A 23517-nucleotide genomic window follows, 5' to 3' on the forward strand; every position below is an offset into this window, starting at 1 on the left:
TAGAGGAAGAAGAAAGACCACCCTGAAGCAAATCAGCCAGGTAATTCCACGATCAGAGGAAGGGTAGGTTGAGAAGCAGACTCCCCTCTAGCCAACATCCATTGAGAGAACCTTTCCCATTTGCCAGCATAGGATTTCCTAGTGCAAGGCCTCCTGGCCTCCCTCAGCACGTCAACCACCTGTTGGGAAAGGGAGGAAGAAAGGGAAGGAGTCATAACAATGAGCCATGCTGCCAAATGGGGAGACTGAAGATGAGGATGTAGAATGTTTCCCCTTTCCTGAACCAAAAGATCTGGCTTCACAGGAAGATGCCAAGGAGGAAGATGAGAGAGACTGCAAAGCAGCGGATACCAATGCTGTCTGGGCCAATCTGGAGCTATGAGAATAGTCCTTGGACGTTCGTCCCTGATCTTCACTAATACTCTGGGAAGAAGAGGAAGAGGAGGGAAGGCGTACACTGATAGCAACGTCCAAGGGAAGGACAGAGCATCCACTTTCTAGGCTCTGCTGTGCTGCTGTCTGGTGCAAAAGAGAGGTAGCAGATGGTTGTCTGGGGAGGAGAAAAGATCCACCTGAGGAGTGCCCCAACGTTGAATGATGCTGTAAAAGACTGCTCTGTTCAGCTGCCACTCGTGATGATCCAGGGTTTGCCTGCTCAACTGGTCTGCCAAAACACCGAGCCTTCCTGGAAGAAATTGAGCTAGAAGATGCAGGTCCAGGGATGCTGCCATGGACCAAAGATCCACGCTTTGCCTGCACAGGGGGTAAGCATGAGTCCCTCCCTGCTTGTTGAAGTACCACATGACCGAAGTGTTGTCTGTCCTGACAAGCAGGGTCCCTGGAGAAAGAAGATGCTTGAAAGCCAGTAAGGCCTGCTGAACTGCAATCAACTCTTTTTAGATTTATGTGCAGGTGCATCTGCTGGGCGTTCCAACGTCCCTGTATGCATGTGCCATCCAGGTGTGCTACCCTGGCTTAGTCCGATGTGTCTGTAGTCAGAACTTGAGTGGCAAGAGGTGTCCAAAAAGGCATGCCTTTGTGTTGTAGACAGGCTGTTGCCCACCACAGAAACTCCGTCTGCAGAGATGGAAGCAGAGGAATCATCATATCCAGGTCCTCTGAGTGTTGACAACAAATGTTCTTGAGGTACCATTGCAATTTCCTCATATGCAGCCTTGCATATGTAATCATGAGAATACAAGATGCCATGAATCCCAGAGCTTGCAGGGAACTGAGACAGGCTTGCCAAGTCCTTGAAGTAAACTGAAAGAGTTGTTTGCTTCTCTTGGGTGAGATGTATCATCTGGGCGGTTGTGTTCAGACTTGCATCCAGGAATGTTATCCCCTTGGATGGTACCATTTTCGATTTTTCCACATTAAGAGTGTAACCCAGGGAAGCGAGAAGAGTCTTTACGAATTCCAGATCCTTTAATAGCTATTCTTGAGAACTTGCTTGAATCAGACAGTAGTCCAAGTATGGGTAAATCTGAATTTTGTTCTGCCTGAAAAAAGCAAGAGGCCTATGCTGAGGTAAATCCAAAAACTCCCTAATCCGTTTCTTGGATTGGGGATAATCCTGACTTTCACATTTAAAATGTTCTCTGAGGGTATTTAAAGTATCACCAAAAGAGAAATCCTCTGGAGGAGAGGCCAAAGGGATGGACTCCTTTGCATTTGAATCCTCAAAAGGAGAAAAAGCCTGAGAAAAATTCCTCTTCATCAGCTGAAATGCTGGAAGAATCAGAACCTGTGCAGGACAAAGGTTCAGGGGAAACATCCCTACTCCTTTTAGGAGGAGGAGGCTGAGAACCCCTAATAAGAGTCAACAAATCATTAGCCATTTTAACCATTTGGGATTGAGGGGAACAAGAAGAAGCTGGAGCATGCCTTTTCCAGGCTTACGAATGGAAGATTTGCCTGCAAGCCTGAAGGATTCGGGAGGCCTGGCAACTGCTGAAGTTGTAGCAGAGGTAGAAGGAAGAAGTTTGCTGTCATAACACAAAACGTAGGCCTCAGACACTGGAGTCAGCTTACCGGCTCTGGCTCCAACTGAAGAGGCGACTGGCGACAGGTCGGAAGGCAAAATTGAGGCTGAAGGCCTAACGGATTCGGACTCAATCAAGGCCTGCGGTTGTACATCAGCGGACTGCAGGGACTGCAAAGGAGTCTCACTGGCTACCACCTGACCGACGACCAACTTAACCTCATCCGAGGACTTAGCTTTCTGAGGCCGGTTGTGGTCCTTCTCCTTACGTTTCTTCAGAACATCCGAAGCCTGAAGACCGGCAGATGCCATACCAATGACTCCAAAATGCCTAGCCAAGATCTTAGCCCGACGATGGATAATACGTGGATTAAAGGAGGCACAGAGCTTACACTTGGGAATGTCATGGTTAAGGCCTTTTGTATCAGACGCCCTGACATCCTTTACAACCGATGACATTTTTACTTACCTTTGGAATTCTGGCTGACTGAGAGCTACTGGGAGCCAGATAACCCATTTGTTAGGACTGCAACAGTGAAACACGAACATCTGGATCCCTTACTGGAAGCCTCAACAGAAAAGTTCCCTTTAGAAAGACCTTTGAAATCTTTAGTCAATCAACTGCAGATTGATTGTGTCCGATGTAGAAACTGGAAATGGCTGCTAACTGAACCTTGACTGTGAAAAACTGGAGCCTTTTTCGAAGAGATCTGACAAAAAATCTAAGATAGATGGAAAAGGAGATGAAAAGGGATCAATTCCCTTAAGAAGATGACCATTTAGTAAACCTTTTCCACTTGCCAAGTATTTGGCTTTTGTGAAGTACTGAAGTGGGCAGCCTTGCATCTCTGGACATCATTAGAACTGGAGAAACCATGCAGCTAGTTTCAAGGACTTTAGATCTGGGTGAGACTGTCCAGATGGGTGACTTAGGAGATATGAATGGGAGTCCAGCATCCAGAGAGGATGTACTAGATGAGGCTAGGGGAAGAGGAACCAAATTTTCTGGTGCCAAAAGGGAGCAATAAGAATTATTTTGGCCTTGTGAATAAATTTCAATATCATTGATATGAGGGGAAATGCATACAGAAGACCCGGGGGGGTCAGTTGTGAACTAGAGCATCCCTCAATGACTGACACTGTGGAGAGATCAGGGCAAAGTAACTGCTGCACTTGTTTAGGTATGAAGCAAAAAGATCACAGTAACGCTGGCCCCAGTGAATGAAGATTTGTGTTGCCACTGTCTGATTAAGGGACCACTTGTGAGGCAGAAAAATGGACCTGCTCAACTGTCTAACAGACCACTGGACTTCCCTGGAATGTGCATTACTACAAGAAATTGATGGGAAGAAATTGTCCACTACTACACTGTAATGGCTTCCCAACAAAGTTGTATGAGCAGGTTCGACCTTTGCTTGTTGATGTACCAGACTACTGCCATGTTCTCTATCTGGACAGAAATCTCACCTCTGGGAAGGGAGTTCTGAAAGGCTGCAACGCAAGGAGGACTGTCTTCATCTCCAAGATACTGATGCGAAGACTGTCCTCTGTAAGTGACCATGAATCTTGGACCGTCTTCCCTATGAAATGTCTCCCCACCCCAGTACAGTGGTGTCTGTGGTTAGCCATAGGAGGTGATAGGGACAATATTCAACCATCCAAAACCACTGGGGAGTTCAACCACTAACTAATATGTGTCCTGCAGATGGTTGTCAAGTGTATTTTATCATGTAATGGATTTGATAACAGAAACCATTGAACTGACAGGGTCCTCTGAAGAACTCTGAACTATATTTTCTTTCTCCCTTCGGTTTCCTAGCAAATGCTCTTTGAAGGACAGTGAAGTGGATCCCAGCAGCAGACAGGATTCTACTATCTTGTTCAAACCTGGTGTGAATCACCTTAACCTTTGGTTTGAAGAGTGTAGAACCGTCACAAGGGGCATTAAGGAAGGATGACTTGAAACCTTCTAAAAGTCACATAATCACATCAAAGAGTGATGGCGGATGGCTGTGCTGGTGCCTGTTACTCTAGTTGCACCATCAGCTGCACTGGAAAGCAGATGCATGGATATGTTGGATACTGATTGTAGGGCAGACAACTGGGACTCCACAGTTTTCTGGATGTCCACTAAAAAGTTACCTGACAGGGACATGGTAATCTCCTTGGTCAGGTCCCTTAGGAAATATATCATATGAGTAAGGGAGTTCAGCTCTCTAAGTGCAAAAGTTGCTGACCCATACATTCATTTCCCAAACCTGTGCAATGCCCTTGATTCTCTGTTATGGGGATGGACAGATATATTCTCTTCTGAGAACTCTTTCTTAGTGGGTGCCACAACAACCATGCCATCTACTGGGGGATCCTTCTTTAATGCATTCTGTCCTTTGGGGGACCAAAATCTTGTTGGGTTTCTTTAGGCTTGGCTTCACCACATCAGGCTCCTTCCACACCTGCTGAACCACCATGTCTGTGAGGACATAAGCAGGTGGCACCACACAAGAAGTAGAAGAGCCTGTCCCAAAACCCTCAAGGAACACAGACTCCTCAGCAGAGGGTGTATTAGTGGACCAAATCTTTCGCTCTTTCATCAGTTCCAGAATATCACAGAAGGTGACATCTTCTAGAGGGGTCAATGGTATCTTTCTCCATCATCTAAGTCTGTGTCTAATGTGAATGACTCCAGTGAGGAGTTCAAATATCTCCCTTTACACATCTGTTTCCAAAGAAGGTGCTGCACCTGGGCTTCTTTGGAGAGTGCAGAATCAGAATGGTAACTCGAGTGGTGAACAGCCCTAAGGCTAAAAGAGGTTGACTGTCCCAGTTGAGCAGGATATAGGATCTAGTATCTGCCCCAGCTATGAGGCTGACAATGTAGCCACACTACTGAGCACCCTAAGCATTGACAGACAGAGAGAGATGGCTCTGATAACCTCAGAGTCAATTTGGCCCCTCAAGGCTTGGCCTCGAAACTCATCCAAATCCGACAGGATTGAACTTGAATGAGTAAAGGAACAGTAATAGTCAAACTCAAAAGGACTCTCGGCTCTGATAAATGTGCTCTGGGGAGGCACGGATCCAGATTTCAGATCCAATGGTCAGACTTGAACAGGAGTCATCAATGGAATGATGGATGGGAATGAACTAGATGCACCCACAGGGGACAGAACAGTAAGGACTCCAGCTGAATCTGCATCGAGAAGACCCTCTACATCATCCTGTCAAGATCCACTTTTTTCTAAGGCCCCTTGTGGAGTGGATATACCTTGAAGATGAAGCCACTGAAGGTGGCTGGGAGGAATGCCTCTCCTGTACAAAGGAGGACTGCCACCTAGGACTCACTGGCTCTAGTGAAATGCATACAAGAGGCACTGGCAAAGGGATTTGAATAGTTTCTGGATTCAATGCTATGGAGTCTTTGGAGCAGGATCCAAAGTGATGCTGGATCTAAAGTGCATTTTCTAGATTTTTTTATCCAATTCATTCTTCTTTTCTTTAGGTTTCTCCCTCTTTTTCTGCTTCAGGGGTCTAATTTTCTCAATTTTCTTAGATGGGGGAAAAGACTCAAGAGTCTCAGAAGGAGCCAACATTCCCATTTGGGAAGGAAGACGGCCCTTAAGGACTTATTTGTCCCTGAGGCCCTGTAATGTTCAAGAACCAAACAAGACACATGCCTCACAGTCTGAGTCTGTGTGTGCAACACCTATGAAGTATACACATAAGGAGTGTGGGTCCCGTAGGGGACTTTTGTGTTCGCAAGCCAAGCACTTTTTGAGGAATTTAACCTTGTCTGTTATAACAAAATCTACAACAGGTAAAGCTTAAACAGTTGAAAAGATGAAAACAATTAAGCAATCACACCTATATACAGAAACACTCCTTAGCTGTAGAAAATTTTGTTCACCCCTTTAGCTAAAGGTGATCCTAAAAAAGAAAAGGAAAGCCAGCTGTACAGAGGTGAGTAGAAAGACAGGAGAATGTCTCCTGAGAATTCTTTTTTCTGAAGTGATTTAAGGAAAAGGTGCAAATCTATATGGGGGAAAAAAACACCCAGATAAACAAAATTAGTAGCAACACCAAGAAAAATATCACCTATCTGCACAAATAAGATCAGAGGTCTCCTAGCCCATGTCCTTCCAACAGAAGTGGTAAACCAGATCTGGATTATTTTGTGAACAGAGGGAATTGTGGGTAGGTGAAGAGTCCCAGCCCTGGATCCACAGCTTCCAAATAAATTGCCAAGGTCAGATCCGATAACCCAGCTGTTGAACTGGGCAAAAACAGACATCATCAAATGAAAGGTTAAGGAGGCATGTTATGGGTAGGAAATTTACAACATTTTTGTATTAAGAGAGATTTCAAGATAGAAGTCAGTTCATGAAGTGCAGGTGTCCAGAAGTTCCGAGTTGCAGAAACTACAGAAAACACTGTAGTTTGTCTTGGTTCTGCCATTGCAGAGAAAAGAACAGTTATAAGTTCACAGTTACAAAAGGACAGTTTAATTCAGTTTTCAGAGTTACAGAAGTCTGAATATTCAGTTTACAATCTTCTGTGATGAAAGCTTCAGTTTGTTTCAGTACTCAAGCTCTGTCATTTGAGATGGTTTCAGTAATATATGATTATATCGCTACTGTATGCTGCTATTTTTATTATATTTTGCTGCTCACTATACAGTGTATTTACTACATAAAAAAACACTTATCAGACCTTCAGTGAATTCTAAATTTTATTATGAAAGGTGCAAAAAGATTTGTCACTTGACCAGTACAGCTCCAACCATAGCAGATACATACATGTAATTCATTTCTAACACAGCATTTCAAACTTAGGCACTATCACAAACATGTTTAATAAAAAAAGATCTAAAATTGGTACCATTTTCTTTCTTTGATATAAAAATCATCCTTGAATAAAAGCCCTCCCTAACCTGGAAGAGAGGAACTGGTTCTATCACTCCCTGAGAAAGCATGTGTTGAAGAACAGGGAGAAATAAAAGGAGTCTGGTCTGGTGGGTGAGGAATTAACCCCCCCTGGAAAGGTGGGATTTCCTCCATCTGTAACCTTTGATGAATGTTCTAAAAAACTCATTCATTTCAAACTAACTGTTGCCAATAATAAAAATGGAGATTCAGACTTTCTGGATGAAAAAAGGGGCCAAGGTGGGATGGAGTCACAGCAGGGTTGCCAGACATCCCTATTCGGGCGGGACTGTCCGGAGATCAGCAGCCTGATCCCGAGTCCAGCACTGCCGGTTTAAATCCCGGGCAGCCTCCACTTTGTTTTTTTTTTTTGATTGGCTCAGATATACGGGCCAATCAAAATCGCTAAACATGGAGTTTGTGTTTAATACGAACATCACAGTTCCGCATTAAAGAGAAGTAGTTGTGTTTAGCGATTTTGATTGGCCCGTGATATCATATAATGGGCCAATCAAAAAACCGCAAAACAGAGCTACTTCTGTTTAATGTGGAACTGCGATGTTTTGCATTAAACAGAAGTAGCTCTGTGTTTATTTTTGATTGGCCTGGGCCAATAAAAAAAAAAAAAAAATAAACAAAGAGCTACTTTGTTTAAGAGTGGAAGACCTTTTTTTTTTTTTTTTTTTTTTTTTTTTTTTTAAGTCTTCACTTGCTGTGGAAGACCTTTTTTTTAGTCTTCACTTTGTCCCTACCTGGTCGGAAATCTGGCAACCCAAGTCACAGACTCTTCTGAATACTCATTCGCGCTTGTTGGAATGTCCTTGGTTGGGGGAGGTTCCTGTATTCTTTTTGGAACTCCCTTTTTATGTCTTCTTCAATTTCTATTTACCTGCATTTTAGTGAACCTGTTTTTTTTTTTTTTTTTTGCTAAAACTAGATGAAGGGTTATAGAAGCCCTTAAAATTTTTGCAGAAGGATGAATGAAAAATCTTACAGATTCCTTGTATTAACTTAGCCCATTTCATCACACTTTTTGATACTCTCTGCAGCAGAGGGCTGAAAACCAAATCTCTATCAAAATGAGAATTTAAAATCTCATTTTTCATATCATCTGAGAAGTTATGAGAATAAAGCCAGACCATACTCCTCAAAATATTACCAATGGTCATAGCCCTGGCAGAAGTATCAAGTGTGTCCTGTAAGATAAAAGAAAAAAATATTTAAAGCAGATTTTTCCTCACAAGAAGAAACTGCAGACAAAACATTCCTCATACTTGCAAAATTAGTCAAAATAAATTTTAACATATGAGCCTGACAATTCAAAATTCTGAAAATAAAAATTGCAGAAGCATATACCCCCCCCCCCCATACTTAATCTTCCCATTCTTGATAAAAAGAGTAAGGAATGGAATTAACCAGATGTTTACCAGCAGTATGGCTAAGTTTAACTATAGCTGCTGAGTCAGGTTTGGGATGAGTGTATAAAAACTTGAAAGACTGAAGAACTTTATACATTCTATCTGCCTTTTTAGGAGCAGCAGTCTAACCATCAGGAAAACTGCACGCAGTGACATACACATCCTCCTAAGCTGACAGAACTAGAGGAATGGGTGTAGGTTCTGGAAATTCTTCTGTGCTAGCTCATAATATTTTCTGAGGGACTAAGAAACCTCAGTGTTCTCCAATTGAAATTGGCATATTGTGGAAATAGTCTCAGAGGAAGTCGCATAGGAAGAATCAGAAATTGAGCTCACCTCTCCAGAGGCTCAATCAGAAAACTGAGAAGACAACCTTGTATCTGTCCCTTCATCTTCCTGTCCAACTCAGAATCTTGAATCTCTTAAGGAAGAGAGAATCCCTCTTTATTTTATCACAGACAACCTTATAAAAAGGATAAATAGCCTGAATTAAATCCTGTGATAAACCCAGTAAACTACTCCCATCTAAGGAAATCTGAGAAGGATTATACTCATGTTTACTTTTCTGTTTCTTTTTTACAGGAAACATGGGGTCAACAGTGACATTAATAGTAGCAGCAGCAGCCTCCGAAGGGATGGACACAGCATTCTAACTAAAAATGGAAGTCTTCCCTGTTTCACTTCACAAGACTGACAAGAGCTGATGTCCCTTGCCCACTGAGCATTTCCAGGGAAAAGGTGAGTGGTCTGACGTTCAACTAATGGACACAGCAGAGTCATCCACCTGTGACAGAGCAAAACTGTTAACCTGATGTGGTGGCAAAGACTGGTTGCTTAACCTTTTCTTTTTGAGGCTGGAAGGACCGACCATGGGGCCAAAAGTTTGTTCCATGATCAAGCTGAAAATGATGCAGGAAACAGGCAGATGTGGAACTCTTAAGCAAACAACATACAAATCATGGAAGTCCTGAGGTGGGATCTTACGCCCAGACTTGGCACTTTTTTTTTAAAACTAGTCTGCTTTTCCATAATCAACTGTTAACACACTCTAAACAACAAAACGCAGATTAAGTGCACTTCAAGAGGTGGGGAAAAAAACAATATATACCGTATACTATCAGAAAACACTATATATCTAATAAAACTGTAAAACTGTGTTTGTAAGAAGGTTAACAGCGCACACCAAAACTTTTAACAATACATAAGAACTAATACCCTAGCTATAAAAAGATAACAGCACACACAAACATCTAATACAAATACCTACAGGGAAGGAGAATGGCAATGAATGCTGAAGAAAGGGGTTAAGCACATAATTTGACTGAAAAATTACAGTAAGAGTCAAACAACTGTACTAGGGTGAAGTCAATGATATAGTCTAGCTAAAAAAAACAACTCTGACCAAAAATTAAACTAGGTAAATACTAATCTAAAGACGTGGAGCACTTATCTGCTTCAGATCATGCTGCTGGTGCTGCTGGTCACAAAAGTGGCAAAACGAGATTTGGCCTAACTAGGAAAACAGGTGCATAACAGGAAGGATCATAGGATGTTACTAGGCTACTGGCCCTGAGGCCCTTATAAGCCTAGCCAATTTAGCCCATGTATAGACAAATTAGCAACCGATGCCCCTGTGCAGCAGGGACATGGGTGGAATCCCAGGGATGTATTTTCTATTTCCCATCCAGTTATACAGATTGCGCTTAAAAAGGGGTAAAGCGGTACTCTACTTGACGTGGAGAGGGAGTCTATTCCGCACATGGGGGAGTCTCTGGGACACAAATCTGTCCCGCCAACAAGTCCTACTGATGCCACAGACCAGGTTGAGGCCATGCGTGCGGGTTACTCAAGTGAGCTTGACTTGTGGATGTGCAGCAGTCCCATCAAGGCAGGGCTCGAGATTGCCTTGTATGCCAGACAGAGGTCACCTCTGAGGAGTCTGTATGAAAGAGTAGAGGGATAGGGCTTTAAGCCTGTGTATGGTATATTTTTGAGGCCCCGGATTCTCCTGGTGAGTAACCTCTGTGGTCTCTCTAGCTGTTACATGTGCTTTGTGAGGTGCATGCTGAATGGGGCATTGTACTCAATAATGGGCCTTATAAGGGAAGACTACAGGGATGTTATGAGCTCCTTGTCCCTGGATGAGATACCCTTAGAAAGCTTTCTGTACAATGGAAGCAACATGGTGGTCAAAAGTCAGGTTGCTATCAATCTGGGTGTCCAAATCCCTCACGGCTGACTGCATGCTTAGGATATTGTTATTAATGTGATAATTTGTGGGGAAGTCATTTTCCCCAGATGGGATGATGAAGCATTTTTTTTGTATTCAGCTTGAGGCAATGTTTCTTTCACCAGTCATTTGTTTGGGTGAGACCCTCTTGGAGGATGTCCACGTCACTAGGGGAATTTATGACAGCGCCCAGCTTGCAGTCATCTGCAAACTTGGTCAGCCATAGTCCACTGATTTTGGCCTGCACCACAGAAAAGTATATCCCAAATAACTGAGGCCCCAAGACCGAACCCTGGGGTACGTCACTCGATACGGGTCTACTCCTTGAGGTGGTTTTCCCTATTTTGACTAGGTGGGTTCTATCACTGAGCCAGTTAGCTACCCATCTGGTAACATACTGATTGATGCCTAGTTGAGAGTGTTTATCTACTATGCTCGAGTGAGGAATAGTGTCAAAGGCTTTGGCCAGGTCAAGGTAGGTGGTGTGGACGGTCTTCCCCTCGTCCATGGCTTTGTTGACTGTCTCAAAAAAGTCAACTAAATTTATCAGACATACCCTCCCCTTGACGAAGCCAAACTGTGTGGGATTGAATGTATGGAGGCTGCCAATGTCCTTGTTAATGATGTCCATGATAATCCGTTCCATGGCATTGCAAATCAGGCTAGTTAGGCTGATGGGTCTATAATTTCCCAGATCAGTGGATACTCCATCTTTGTGTAAAGGGATAACAGTGGCTGTCCTCCACTCAGCTGGGACAAAGCCAGTACTCAGGCTTTGGTTGAATAGGGCACCTAATGGTGCTGCAAGTTCCTGCCTGAATTAATGTAGGATGCTGCCTGGGATGTTATCGGGTCCCATGGAGCCTGTATTTTTTGCCATTGAGAGAGCGGTGATGACCTGATCCCTAGATATAAGGGGAAAGGGGGCAGGTACTGGGAATGTCCTGATTTACTGATGGGGGGACAGAGGGGTGAAATTTTTGTTGAATCTGTCAGCCAGCAAGTTTGCTATATCTACAGCATTTGTATATGTGGAGTCCTTGACCACCAGTTCTGAACAGATCTGGGTGCTACCTTTGAGATTACAGACACATGTGAAGAAGGCCTTATGATTGTCTCTAGTAGCTGTGGCAAATTTGGACTTGAAGTTTGCTTTGGAGGACTTCACTAGTGCTCTTATTTGCTTGTTTAGGCTAAGGAGAGATTGCTTCCAATTGGGCACCTGCTCCTTCTTGGTCCTGGACAGCAATTTTTTTCTTTTGTTATAGAGTTTATTTATTGTAGATGTCCACAAGACAGGTTTACTCTTCCTTACAGGGGATGATTTAGTCCTGTCAGGTATTCTTGACTCCATGCATCTATATAAATGTTTGCATCGTAATTTGGTATAGTTTTGGATACTGGTGCCAGTTCCTAGAGAGGGAGAGGGGGCTGTGAAGCTGTTTATACCATCCCTCAGGAGACTGTAGTCAGCTTTGGAGAAGTTTTTTTGTTTGACCCTAGCTAGAGGGGGGACGGGGAAGATGTTGACTTCAGACATAGTTGGATCTTACCTGGGAGGATGATACTGCAGGGATGCTTCAGTGGTTACTCATGTTGGTTAATACCAAGTCCAAGATATTACCACCTTTTGTGGGGGGTATCAACAAGCTGCTCAAAAGCATTTGTATTGACAAAATCGAGGAATCTCTGGGCATTTGTGTTCTGGCATGAGTAGTTCTTCCAGTCTATGTTTGGGTAGTTAAAATCACCCAGGATCATGTTAAAGGGTTGAATCTTGATAGATTCGTAGAGGTCTAGATAGGCAGTTTGGGCATCTTGAGTCAGATTTGAGGACTGGTAGTTAACTATAATTTGTATAGGGGTCTTGCGATGGCTAACTGCACCTGGAGTGTCTCCTGAAGGAAGATTTCTCAAAAGGGCTTGAGGGTGAAGAGAACTAATTCTGCCAGATCAGATGCAATCAACAACTCATGGATCCATGCAGTTGATCGGATTGACTGAATGAATAGGATTATGTTTTAAAATACATTTTTTTCTGCCTTTTTTTGACATGTTGTAGTTTTCACCAGTTGCACTTGGTTAGTTTGCATTCAATGTTTTGTTAGTTGAGCAAGCAATGCACACACACACACACACACACACATATATATATATATATATATATATATATATATATATATATGTGTGTGTGTGTGTGTGTGTGCATATGGATCCCCTACACTACACAGACACCACAAAACCAACACCCAAACACCGACACCAAAAGACCGACAACACACAATACCGAAAACTCACAAAACCGAACACCATAACACCGACACACAAAATGTAAACTACACATTACACACGACTATATATGCACTAACCTTAACCAAAACCCTAACCCTAAGGTCCGACACTACCGCACACTTACCCTACCTGCACCCTAACCCTAAGTCCGACACTACCGCACACTCACCTTTCCCACACCCTAACCCTAAGTCCGACACTACCACACACTCACCTTTCCCGCACCCTAACCCTAAGTCCGACACTATCGCACATTCACCTTTCCCGCACCCTAACCCTAAGTCCGACACTACCACACACTCACCTTTCCCGCACCCTAACCCTAAATCTCTCACTATTGCACACTTACCTGTCCACACCCTAACCCTAAATCCCTCACTATCGCACACTTACCGAGTCGCGCTCACACTTTGCCCATGTCGGTGTTTCAGCTGTCAGGATTTCACCTTGTCGATCATCTGTGCCGTCAGTCTTCTGGGCGTCGGCTTTGTGGTGTGTCGGTCTAGTGTAGGGGACCTATATATATATATATATATATATATATATATATATATATAAATACAGAGAGAGAGAGTTAGTTTCCTATCATAACCTTGAAGCACAGTCTTGAAACCTATAATGCTGAAATCATAATACTGAAAGATCAAAATGAAAGTCCAAAAACTGTAGCAGGAAAATAAAGACTCCCCTTGGAAAAAAACGAAAAGGCTATGAAACACAAGATCCACTGGAGTCACCACACGGAGATAGTCACTGGTATAGTTAGTTCAAGGCAGTTTTGCCTTGAAATAGATCTTTATATGTCTTTTTAAATGTCGTGAATGTGTTTTTTATACTTTTATACATTTATACATTTATCTTTCTAGTATTGCTTCTTTAAATCAGGATATGCAGGGATAGATTGTTTGTCAGTAATTATTCAATTAGTGTTTTAATTAGTTAGTTTGAGCGCCAAGAATCTTTTGTATAAAAGGTTGCATTTATTGTTGTTTTATTACACCTGAAGAAGCGTAGTATACCTACGTGAAAGCGCTTGTGTCTTTGTTATTCCAAATAAAGAAGCTTCCTTTACCAGTGAAAGATCAAAATGCTGAAGACAATGTCTAAAAACCTTGAAAACCAAAACCTATGACCACTATGAATCCATGAATGAGTGCTAATATGGGTCCTGAAGAGGTGAGGACCCAGGAATGAGTGCTAACATAAACTCTGTCCGGGGGGGTGTCTAGAAGTTTGGAAGTTTGATATTGTGGTCCTCAACATTCTGGTCTTTCTATATTATGGTCTCAGGATTACAGGCTTCAAAACTGTGACAATAAACACATTATATATATATATATATATATATATATATATATATATATATATATATATATATATTGTTTACTTATCAATCCCCTTTACATGATCGAATTTTCACTTGCCCGAAACTTAAAAGGACAAGATGACTTTGCTGAAAACTTACTTTCATGAACACCCAGATCACCGGAATTTTACTCTGGGGAAAGGAAACACTTGGCCACCATTGTGATCTTTGCCCTCCTCCCCACTGTATCATGATCTCGGACTTGGTATATTAAGTTGGGGGGGGGGGTGAGGGCACATCCCCCCACTTGGGTGGTTTGATTTGCTTCAGTTTGTGTATTTTGGCTTGGTGGTGAAGTGGTTCCTTTCCCAGAGTAAAACTGCGGTGATCCAAGTGTTCGTCAAAGTAAGTTTTTGGTGAAGTCATCTCGCCCTTGTAAGTTTCAGGTAAGTGAAAATTTGATTATGTGAAGTAGATCCATACTTATACTTATATACATATGTGTATGTGTATGTATTTTTTTAAAGAAACTAGAATGTGTTAGTAGGCTAAACGCCTATGGTACAAAGAAGAGAATTTTATAGGCAAAAAAAAAGGAGCACTATCTATCTAGAAATGTAGACAAACACATACAGACTGATGTAAGCACAAATTTAAAATTTTAATAAAAGGGTGGAGCACTTAGGTTGCATACTGAGAACACATCTTTTCACTTAGCTGACAAGTGAGATCTGTGATAGCTTCACTCACAGGAGCATTACAGGAAGGAAACAAATTAAAGAAAGAAATTCAAGGCTGGAGCACTAATTCTACCATCTACAATCTGACAAACAACTTGAAGATCCATTAACTGGATTGGCTGGACAGGAAGAATAGAAATTGAAAGAGGCACACAATGATCTTGGATATCTACACGTATCTTCTACCCCTATCTGGCACATTCCAAAGTAGGAAGGAAATTAGTGATGATTCTTACAGGAAAGAATGGGATAGCTGAAAAAACCTGACCGGATGAAAAAGGAACAGAAAGTGAATAATCTTAAATGCAACATGTGAAGTGCACATATTAAATTAAAAAAAAAAAAATTTGAGAATAATAAATTTGTTATATCCAGGTAACTATGAAAGCTATAACAAGCTTGTTATAACCAAAGTCTTATGTATGAGCTTTGCTGTTAGAAAAGAAACTGAAAAGTCTATTGCTACACATAAGCAATCATCAAAGAACAGCCATTATTAGTTTTAAAAGTAGAAGTATACTTTATGGTGCCACACAAGTGGCAGTCAGAATTAAACATCAACAGCTTCAAAAACTGTTACACATCTAGCACTGCCAGAGAGCCTTTTCTTTTTTAAATAACAATGTCACTCTTACATGGGCAACTAAAAGTCCCCATTCGCTGCAAAAGGATCATGTGCAACTCTCTGATCTCAACTATTCAATGTATGTTGTTGAAAAAGAAACCAAAAATTTCACCTCTTCACTCTCAAGGTTAGTTTCCTAACATCCATTTCTGAAACGTAATGCATGTTCAGAGCTCTGATCATAAATTCCTATGCTATGACTCATTATCATATAAATACCTTTTTAGATATGAATACGGTAAATACTGATACAAACAATGACACACTGACTTGATCCACTAACAATTGTACTGTTTCCTAAATGGTTCAAATGAGTTCAAGACTGATATATAAACAGGAAAGTCATCAAAATGATGATCTCGTACAAATCTCTTGCAACACCTAGGTATGCAACCAAAAGCATATACCTTTGCTGTTCTGCCATTAAAGATGCTTCTAAAGTCCCAACTCTTGCTTGAAGGTCTGTAGTTTCGAGTAAATGACTTGCTTTTACTGCTTTTAGTTCTTCAGCATTTAATTCTTTCTGTCCAGTGACTTCAGCCAGCATATTCTGCGCCATCTGTAATTCCTTCTCAATATTTTCTTGAACAGCCTAAATAAAGATAAATTTATGTACACACAATACTGTGTATAAAAAGAGGATGCTCATAACACCCAAAACATACTGAAGTTTGCTTTACAAGCAAAATTTGTATTTCTCGTACTTTTGTTTTCTGTAAAGAAATGTTTGACTCCTCCAGCTCAAATACTAATTTCTGATGCTTTTCACGGGATTCTTTCAATTGTTCAGTGTGATAACCTAGGTAGAAAAAGATAAAAACAAAATGTAACTAATAACCCCAGTTCAGATATATATGATCTACATTAAAATTCAAATAATGGAAGGAAAACAGGAAGGTCAAAAAGAAAACAAGAGCAAAGCGTGTCACTTATGGTGGGGATTAACAAACCAAAGAAGGTTGGGTTTTAGCCGAGTTTGACTCTAACCAAAAAAATATGCAGCCATTCATTTAATCAAAAGGAATACACCCCCCCCCAAACAAAAAAAGGATATTAAAATAAGTGTCAAGGAAAATAAATTGATGAAAATGGGAAATAAGATGTGATATAGGGAAATACTGACAGCCCAGCTATCTGCAATTTTGTAAATAATTCTATGTCATTTGCAAATACTGATATGATTTATAAAGAACTGTATGTTATGTACTGAGCTAAAATGTAACCACACCATGCCCTGCTGCCTTAGAACAGAAAATAAGTTGAAATTAGATTGCTTTAAGATTATGCTATAAAAAAGAAGTTATGTACTTACCATAATGTTCCATGTGAGTTGTTCATCTGGCCTTCATTCTTACTGATGGGTTCAGAGCCGATCCCTCGGCTACAAGTCGGCCTACTACAAAGCTCAAAGTCTTCAAATAGCTTTAGGCCAAGTCCCTATCCCATGATGCACTTAGAGTTACCTCAGATATTGTTTGCGGCGTATAACAATAACATATGTCATTCTATCACTCCCAAAGAAGGTATAGAAGGGTTGAGAGCAACCAAGATGGATCCAGCATCTCGGTCTTCTAAAAGCCCAGGAGGGGGTAGGAGGGAGGGACGTAAGAATGAAGGCGAGATGAACAACTCACATGGAACATTACAGTAAGTACATAACTTCTTTATGTGAAGTTGTTCTATCTCGCCATTCATTCTTACTGATAGGTAGCATCCCAAACACCATATATCTCGGGTGGCTCATAGGAGTATATTTGTCAGGACGGTGGAACCAAAGGAGGCCTTGTCCCTGGCGGTCCTGTCAACTTTGTAATGAGTGATAAAGGTATGAGGTTTTGACCAAGTGGCTGCTGCACAAATGTTATCAATAGGAAGTCTGGCAGAAAAAGCAGAAGATGTAAAAACTGCTCTGGTTAAGTGAGCTTTAATTTTATGCTGTAAGGGCATATTGACCGCTGAATAAGCAACAGTGATACAATCAGATAACCATTTAGACAGAGATGTTTTAGCCACTGGCATACCTTTCCTGGAGTCTGAAAAGGAAACAAAAAGCTGATCTGATTTCCTGAAATTGATCTAGCCAAACAAAATCTGAGCTGTCTGTGAACATCAAGTTTGTTCAGCATGTATTCTAGATTGTTGGTGTGACTGGGGAAGAAAAGTGGCAAATCAATAATTTGGTTAAGACTGATTTCAGTGCAAACCTTACGCAAAAAAGAGGGGTTTGTTCAAAGTGAGACTGTCAGCATGGAAAATCAAGTAAGGAGGTTTAATGGACAAGGCTTGAAGCTCTGACACACTGCCGGGAAAAGTAACAGCCACTAAAAAGATAGTTTTCCATGACAAAAATTTGAGGTCACGAGGTAGCTGGTTCAAATGGAGGAAGAATAATGCGGGAAAGCATAACATTTAGATTCCATGGAGAATTGGGAGATTTCACAGGTGGTCTGACGTGAAAGGTCCCTTTGAGAAAAGCTTTGGATAGTTTGTGTCACATTATATTCATTCCTTCAAATCCAAAATGAAAGTTAGAAATGGCAGCAAGCTGAACACGGACTGTTGCAGCTGCAGCTTCTTTATTGAAAATCATGGTCAAGAATTCTAGTGTAGAAGCCACAGGGGCTTGGTAAGGATCAATTTTGTTTTTAGAGGCCCATATAGAAATTTTTTTCCATTTGCTAAGGTATAACTTCCTCGTAGAGGATTTATGAGAGGATAAGAGAATTTGCTTCATCTCATTGGAAAGGTTATGGAAGCTGGCTATGATGGGAATTGGAGCAGCCAAATTGTCAGCTTTAGAGACGGATAAAGTTCCCCCGACAAATGCGTCAGAAGGTCCGGAACTGGGTCCAGGATCCAGGGGTCCTCAAAAAGATGAAGTTGAAGTAAGGGGAACCAAATCTGACGAGAAAAATGAGGAGCTATTAGAGAAATGGTCTTTCCCAGGGCTTTTGTTTTCTGTAATACCTTGGGTATCAACGGGATTGGTGGGACTGCATAGAGGAGACCCAGGGGCCAATTGTGAACAAGTGCGTCCCCTGGGGTTTCTCCCAGAGGGGGAATCAGGGCAAAGTAGCTTCTGCATTTTGTGTTCATGTGACTGGCAAAAAGGTCGCAGGAAGGCTGGCCCCACTTGCGGAATATCCTGTCTGCTATTTCTTTCTTGAGGGACCACTCGTGAGGCAACAGCATTGCTCTGCTCAGCTTGTCTGCTATCACGCTGGATTTCCCCGGGATGTGCGTTGCTAACGGAAAACGCTGGGTGGATATAGCCCACTGCCATACGCTTAGGGCCTCACGACAAAGGGGATAGGACCTGGCTCCTCCTTGTTTGTTCAAGTACCAGACCACTGACATGTTGTCTGCCTGAATCGCAACAGTGCCCACAGGAAGAGAGTCCTGAAAGTACTACAAAGCCAAAAGTACTGCTCACATCTCTAAGACATTGATATGCAGGTGTGTCTCTTGATTGGTCCATGTGCTTTAGGCTGTCTTTCCCTGAAAATGCCCCCCCCCCCACCCTATCAGGGAAGCATCCGTGGTCACTGTGGCCGCTGGTGGGAGTAAAACAAAGGGACGTCCTATTGTGACATGAAGTGAGGTCAAACACCACTGAAGATCCTTTTTGCAGGAGTTTGTGATCATCAGGTGAGACATGGGAAGATCTTGGTAAGACCATTGAGTAAACAACAGCCATTGCAGTATCCGCATGTGCTTGTGTCCCAGTGGTATGGCCAGAATTGCTGCTGCCATCATACCTAACAATTTTAGAACTTCTGATGCTGGAGCTTTGTTTTTGGATATTAGAATGTGGACCTGATGATATAGTAATGACTCTTTCTATTGGAAGTTTTATTGTGGTGGTGGTGGTGTCCAGTTCTGCTCCGATAAAGACGATATGCTGCGATGGCAACAAAGCAGATTTTTCTGAGTTTACTGTAATGCCCAGCAGACTGCAGAGTGGAGTCCCTGGCTTGAATGAGTTGATGCCTGGTGGTGGCAGTGAGAAGACAATCGTCTAGATATGGAAACACCTGGAATCCTAAACATCTCAGGTGAGCCATGACCACTGCCATACATTTGGTGAACACTCTGGGGGCTGTAGTAAGATGAAAGGGCAGGGCTCAAAACTGGTAATGTTTGGCTCCCAGCCGGAATCGGAGATAATCCCTGGATGGTCTGGCCATTTTTATATGGTAGTACGTATCCTGGAGATCTATCGAGCACATCCAATTTTCTCTCCATAAGAAAGGAAGTATCGACTGAAGCTTGACCATCCGAAACTTCTCTTTCTTGACAGACTTGTTTAGCCTGCTGAGGTCCAATATAGGTCTCCAGTCTCCTGTCTTTTTTGGAACTAGAAAGAATCTTGAGTAAGTTCCGGATCCTGTCTTGTCTGCTGGGACTGGATGGATGACTCTTTTAGCAACGTTTGGACCTCTACTGTTGCTTGTTCCCTGTAACTGTGTGGAACCTCCGGGATTTTTCCTGTCAGTGGAGGGGGTATGGTGAATGGAATGAAGTATCCTCTGGAAATTATACTTTGCACCCAGTTGTCATTTATTTTGAGCCAGGCATCTGGGTACAAAGAGGGCTTCTCAAAGAAGTGATCTCTGTCACCATGGTTTTGCGGACCCCCTCTGCCACAAGGGTGGCGTCTTCCATTATTGCCACCTCCTCTGTCCCTGGAGGGGGGGGGTTCACCATGTGTGCCCTGAAAGGCCTCCATGGGCTTTTCGGAGCCACATTTTTCCTCCCTTTTGACCCTTGGGGTAGGGTCTGGTAGGGGTGGAAAAACTAACTCCCTCCTGCTCACACCTGGTCAAAGTTTTCTTACCTTTGGGCCCGAAAAGAAACGAGCCATCAAAAGGGGTATTCACAAAGGATGATTTGAGGGGCTCCATGAAATGAACACAAGCACATCCAGGAGTGCTTCCTAAGAGCAACTCCTGTACCCACTGCCCTGCTCGTTCCATCAGCTGCATATAAAATGAGGCGCATGGACGAGTTAACAATGGAGCTGAGGGTAGCAAGCTGGGAGGCAACTTTATCTGTAACCCCTGCAGCTACTGTACCCTGAAGAGCATCTCCCAGCTCTTTAAGGAGATCTCTCTGTAGACTCATGAAATGGGTTAAGTAGTTAAGCGAACAGAGTGCAAAGATTGCTGAACTAAACATGCGCTTCCCATATCTATCCATGATCCTAGAGTCTCTGTTAGGAGGATGGATAGAAGAGGAAGTTTCTGACATTTCCTTTTTGGTGGCTGCCACCGCCACCATCATGGCATCAACTGGCACACCTTTGGTCAAGAAGGATTTACCCTGGGGGGCAGATATGAACATATTAGGCCTCTTAGGGTCAGGCTCCATAGTATCCAGAGACTCCCACACCCTTCATGAGACCAGCTGCATAAGCTCATCGAAGGGTGGAGACTCCCAAGAGGTGGAGGGTTGAGACCCGAAAGCCTTCAGGAGAACAGACTCATCTTCAGTAGGGTTTGTGGACTGCCAGTCAACCCTCTGCCTAAGGATTTCAAGTATCTCAGCAAATGAGATATCCTCAGAGGGGGACGGTGGGGACCCTTCTGAGTCATCCAAGTTAGTATCAGATGTTAGGAACTCCCGAGGGGAGTCTAGATGTTTCCTCTTACAAACTCTCTTCCTGGAAACCTCATCAGTGGGAGATTCTAGTGAGGTCTCAGAAGAGCAAGGGCCACCCAATGGGGCTTCCTGAGGCTCTGGGTCTCTACACTTGGCCAGGATCTGTGAAGCAGAAGCAGACACAGGCGCTTTAGGGAAGGAAGAAGCCGGACCTGAGGTCGAGGATGTCTTAGGAGACATAACTCTCCTCATGGCATCAAAGGCAGCCCTGCTCTTATGCAAGGGAACCGATGGATCTGAGGAAACTGTCGATACCCCAGCACCAGGACATTGGGCACCGATCCAGAGGTAGAATCCGAGCTCATCTGAGCCGAAGCCCTGACAGGCAGAGTCAGAACAGACAAGTTGGTCCAACAATCCTCCCCGGACCAGACCAGAGAGTGTCGGCTCCTAGAGTCCTCAATCTACACCGAAGACATCAGAATGAATGAAGCAGAAGACACTGGAGCAGGCATCGGCTCCGAAGGCTACACAATCAATAAGTCCGACTCCTCCGGCTCAGAAGGACCAGTATGCCTTGGAGGAGGAAAAGTTGTAGCTGGTATAAGGGTCTTCGGCTCCAAAGCCAACTGGGTTGGAGCCGATAAAATCTTTGCAAAGGCCAGTGCCTGTAACAGCTTCTGCACCATGTGATCCACATCCAAATCAGAAAGGCTAATAAAGGACTGAGATGAATGGACCAAAGGTGGTACCAATTATAATAAAGGAGACTTAGGAATTTTGTACATCGGTTCCAGAACTGAGGACTAGCTCCAAAAAGATAAGACTGCCAGGTCCGATGCCTGTGGAGCTGGAGTCAATTTCTTTTCTTTTTTTTTTTTTTTGTCTTAGAAGACTTTGAGGACTTACTGGATCCATCTTGGTCGCTCAAAGCTTCTTGGAAAGAGGGTTTCAACAAGCCTCTGCCTATCAACTTCCTCTTTCTCTCCTGTAGGACTCTGGAGGAGAAAGAATGGCATATGGAGCAGCAATCCAGTAAATGCAAAGCTCCTAAACAATACACACAATTGACATGGCTGTCAGTTACAGACATTTTTTGGCCACATTTAGGGCACTTTTTAAAGCCTGACTTGGGATGCTTATCTTAGTCAGCCATTATTGTATCAAACAGAAAGTTACTGTCAACTATAAAAAAAAATTTTAACAGTAACCAACAATCAAAAGCCTTTTAGAAAATTCAGGCTAGACATACACATACACAAATAATTATCTAAATATTAAAGTAACAGAAAAACTCTCTAAAGTACACAATTCTAAATGCTAAGCAGACTATACTGTAAGAAAAAGATAGCTGCTATAAAACAAACACTAAACCTTATTTAAATATTTTAAATACACTCTAATTAAATAAACCTTATCTAAAGTTTTTTATAAGCTGTGACAAAAGGTCACTGAATAAACACACTAAGTAGTAAGAAACTCTTTAAACTAGGCCTAAAAACAAGATGCCAACAAGAAATTTAAAGCACACCAGGGAAAGGGAAATACAACATAGCTAAATACACTAATAAGCTACAAGAGCTTTATAAAACTATGTAAAACTATCTAGTTATCAATATAAGTAAGAATTATTTTAAAAAATAAGGTTTTACTGGCCCGAGCTAGTGAGAACCTCCGATCTGTTGCAGCGGCAAACTAGATCTGGGGTAACTCTAAGTGCATCATGGGATAGGGACTTGGCCTTGAGCTATTTGAAGACCTCGAGCTTTGTAGTAGGCCGACTCCGAACCCATCAGTAAGAATGAATGGCGAGATAGAACAACTTCATGTGTTCTCTCTTAGTTTAATGTCTAGAGCTAGAAGTATTTGTATCATCTTGAAAGAGAAGTAATTACTAGGTTTAAAATGTAACAAAGAACGTTGCTGGACACTGCTGCTCCTTATTAAAATGTTTATTCAGTACAAACAGAGTCAATAAAAGTGGTAAGCGCTTTCGGGACTACTCCCTTCCTCAGACAAAATTACACATGCAAACAATACTCCATTTAAAAAAACAACTCACCCAATAAAATTCAAGTAAAATTCAATAAAAGACCCGCCTATTCTGAAGTGTGGGCCTTATTGGTACTGCTTCATTCAAGCCAGGTGCTCTTGTAGCCATTAATTCAACAATCCACTTTGATTCTGATAATTCAGTTTTATGCTTCAAATCACCCCCCCCTATTGGTAAGCCTAATGTTTACAACAGCCCTAAACAAAAAACTATGTGTGGGAAACTCTTCTATGTGCCTACTAAGTGCATTATGTGGATCTTTATTCCTAATACTTGACATATGTTGAAAGATCCTAGTTTTAAACATTTGATTTGTCTTTCTCACATAAAAACAAGGGCAGTGTTCACA

At 42.3% G+C, this 23517-nt stretch overlaps 1 protein-coding gene across 1 annotated transcript in view; it reads right to left on the bottom strand.

The window, feature by feature from the left end:
* The window catches only part of LOC122805771 (synaptonemal complex protein 1-like), a 5909626-nt gene that overhangs the window by 5457940 nt on the left and 428169 nt on the right, over window positions 1-23517 (bottom strand). The window contains exons 2-3 of the mRNA XM_044076039.1: window positions 16219-16313; window positions 15922-16106 (exon numbers count right to left, since the gene is read on the bottom strand). Of these exons, the coding sequence (XP_043931974.1) occupies window positions 15922-16106; window positions 16219-16313 (280 nt within the window). The remainder of the gene's footprint in view (window positions 1-15921; window positions 16107-16218; window positions 16314-23517) is intronic.

Source organism: Protopterus annectens, chromosome 7.part0 (genome assembly GCF_019279795.1).
Source record: "Protopterus annectens isolate FY-2018-M chromosome 7.part0, PAN1.0, whole genome shotgun sequence".
NCBI classification, from domain to species: domain Eukaryota; kingdom Metazoa; phylum Chordata; order Ceratodontiformes; family Protopteridae; genus Protopterus; species Protopterus annectens.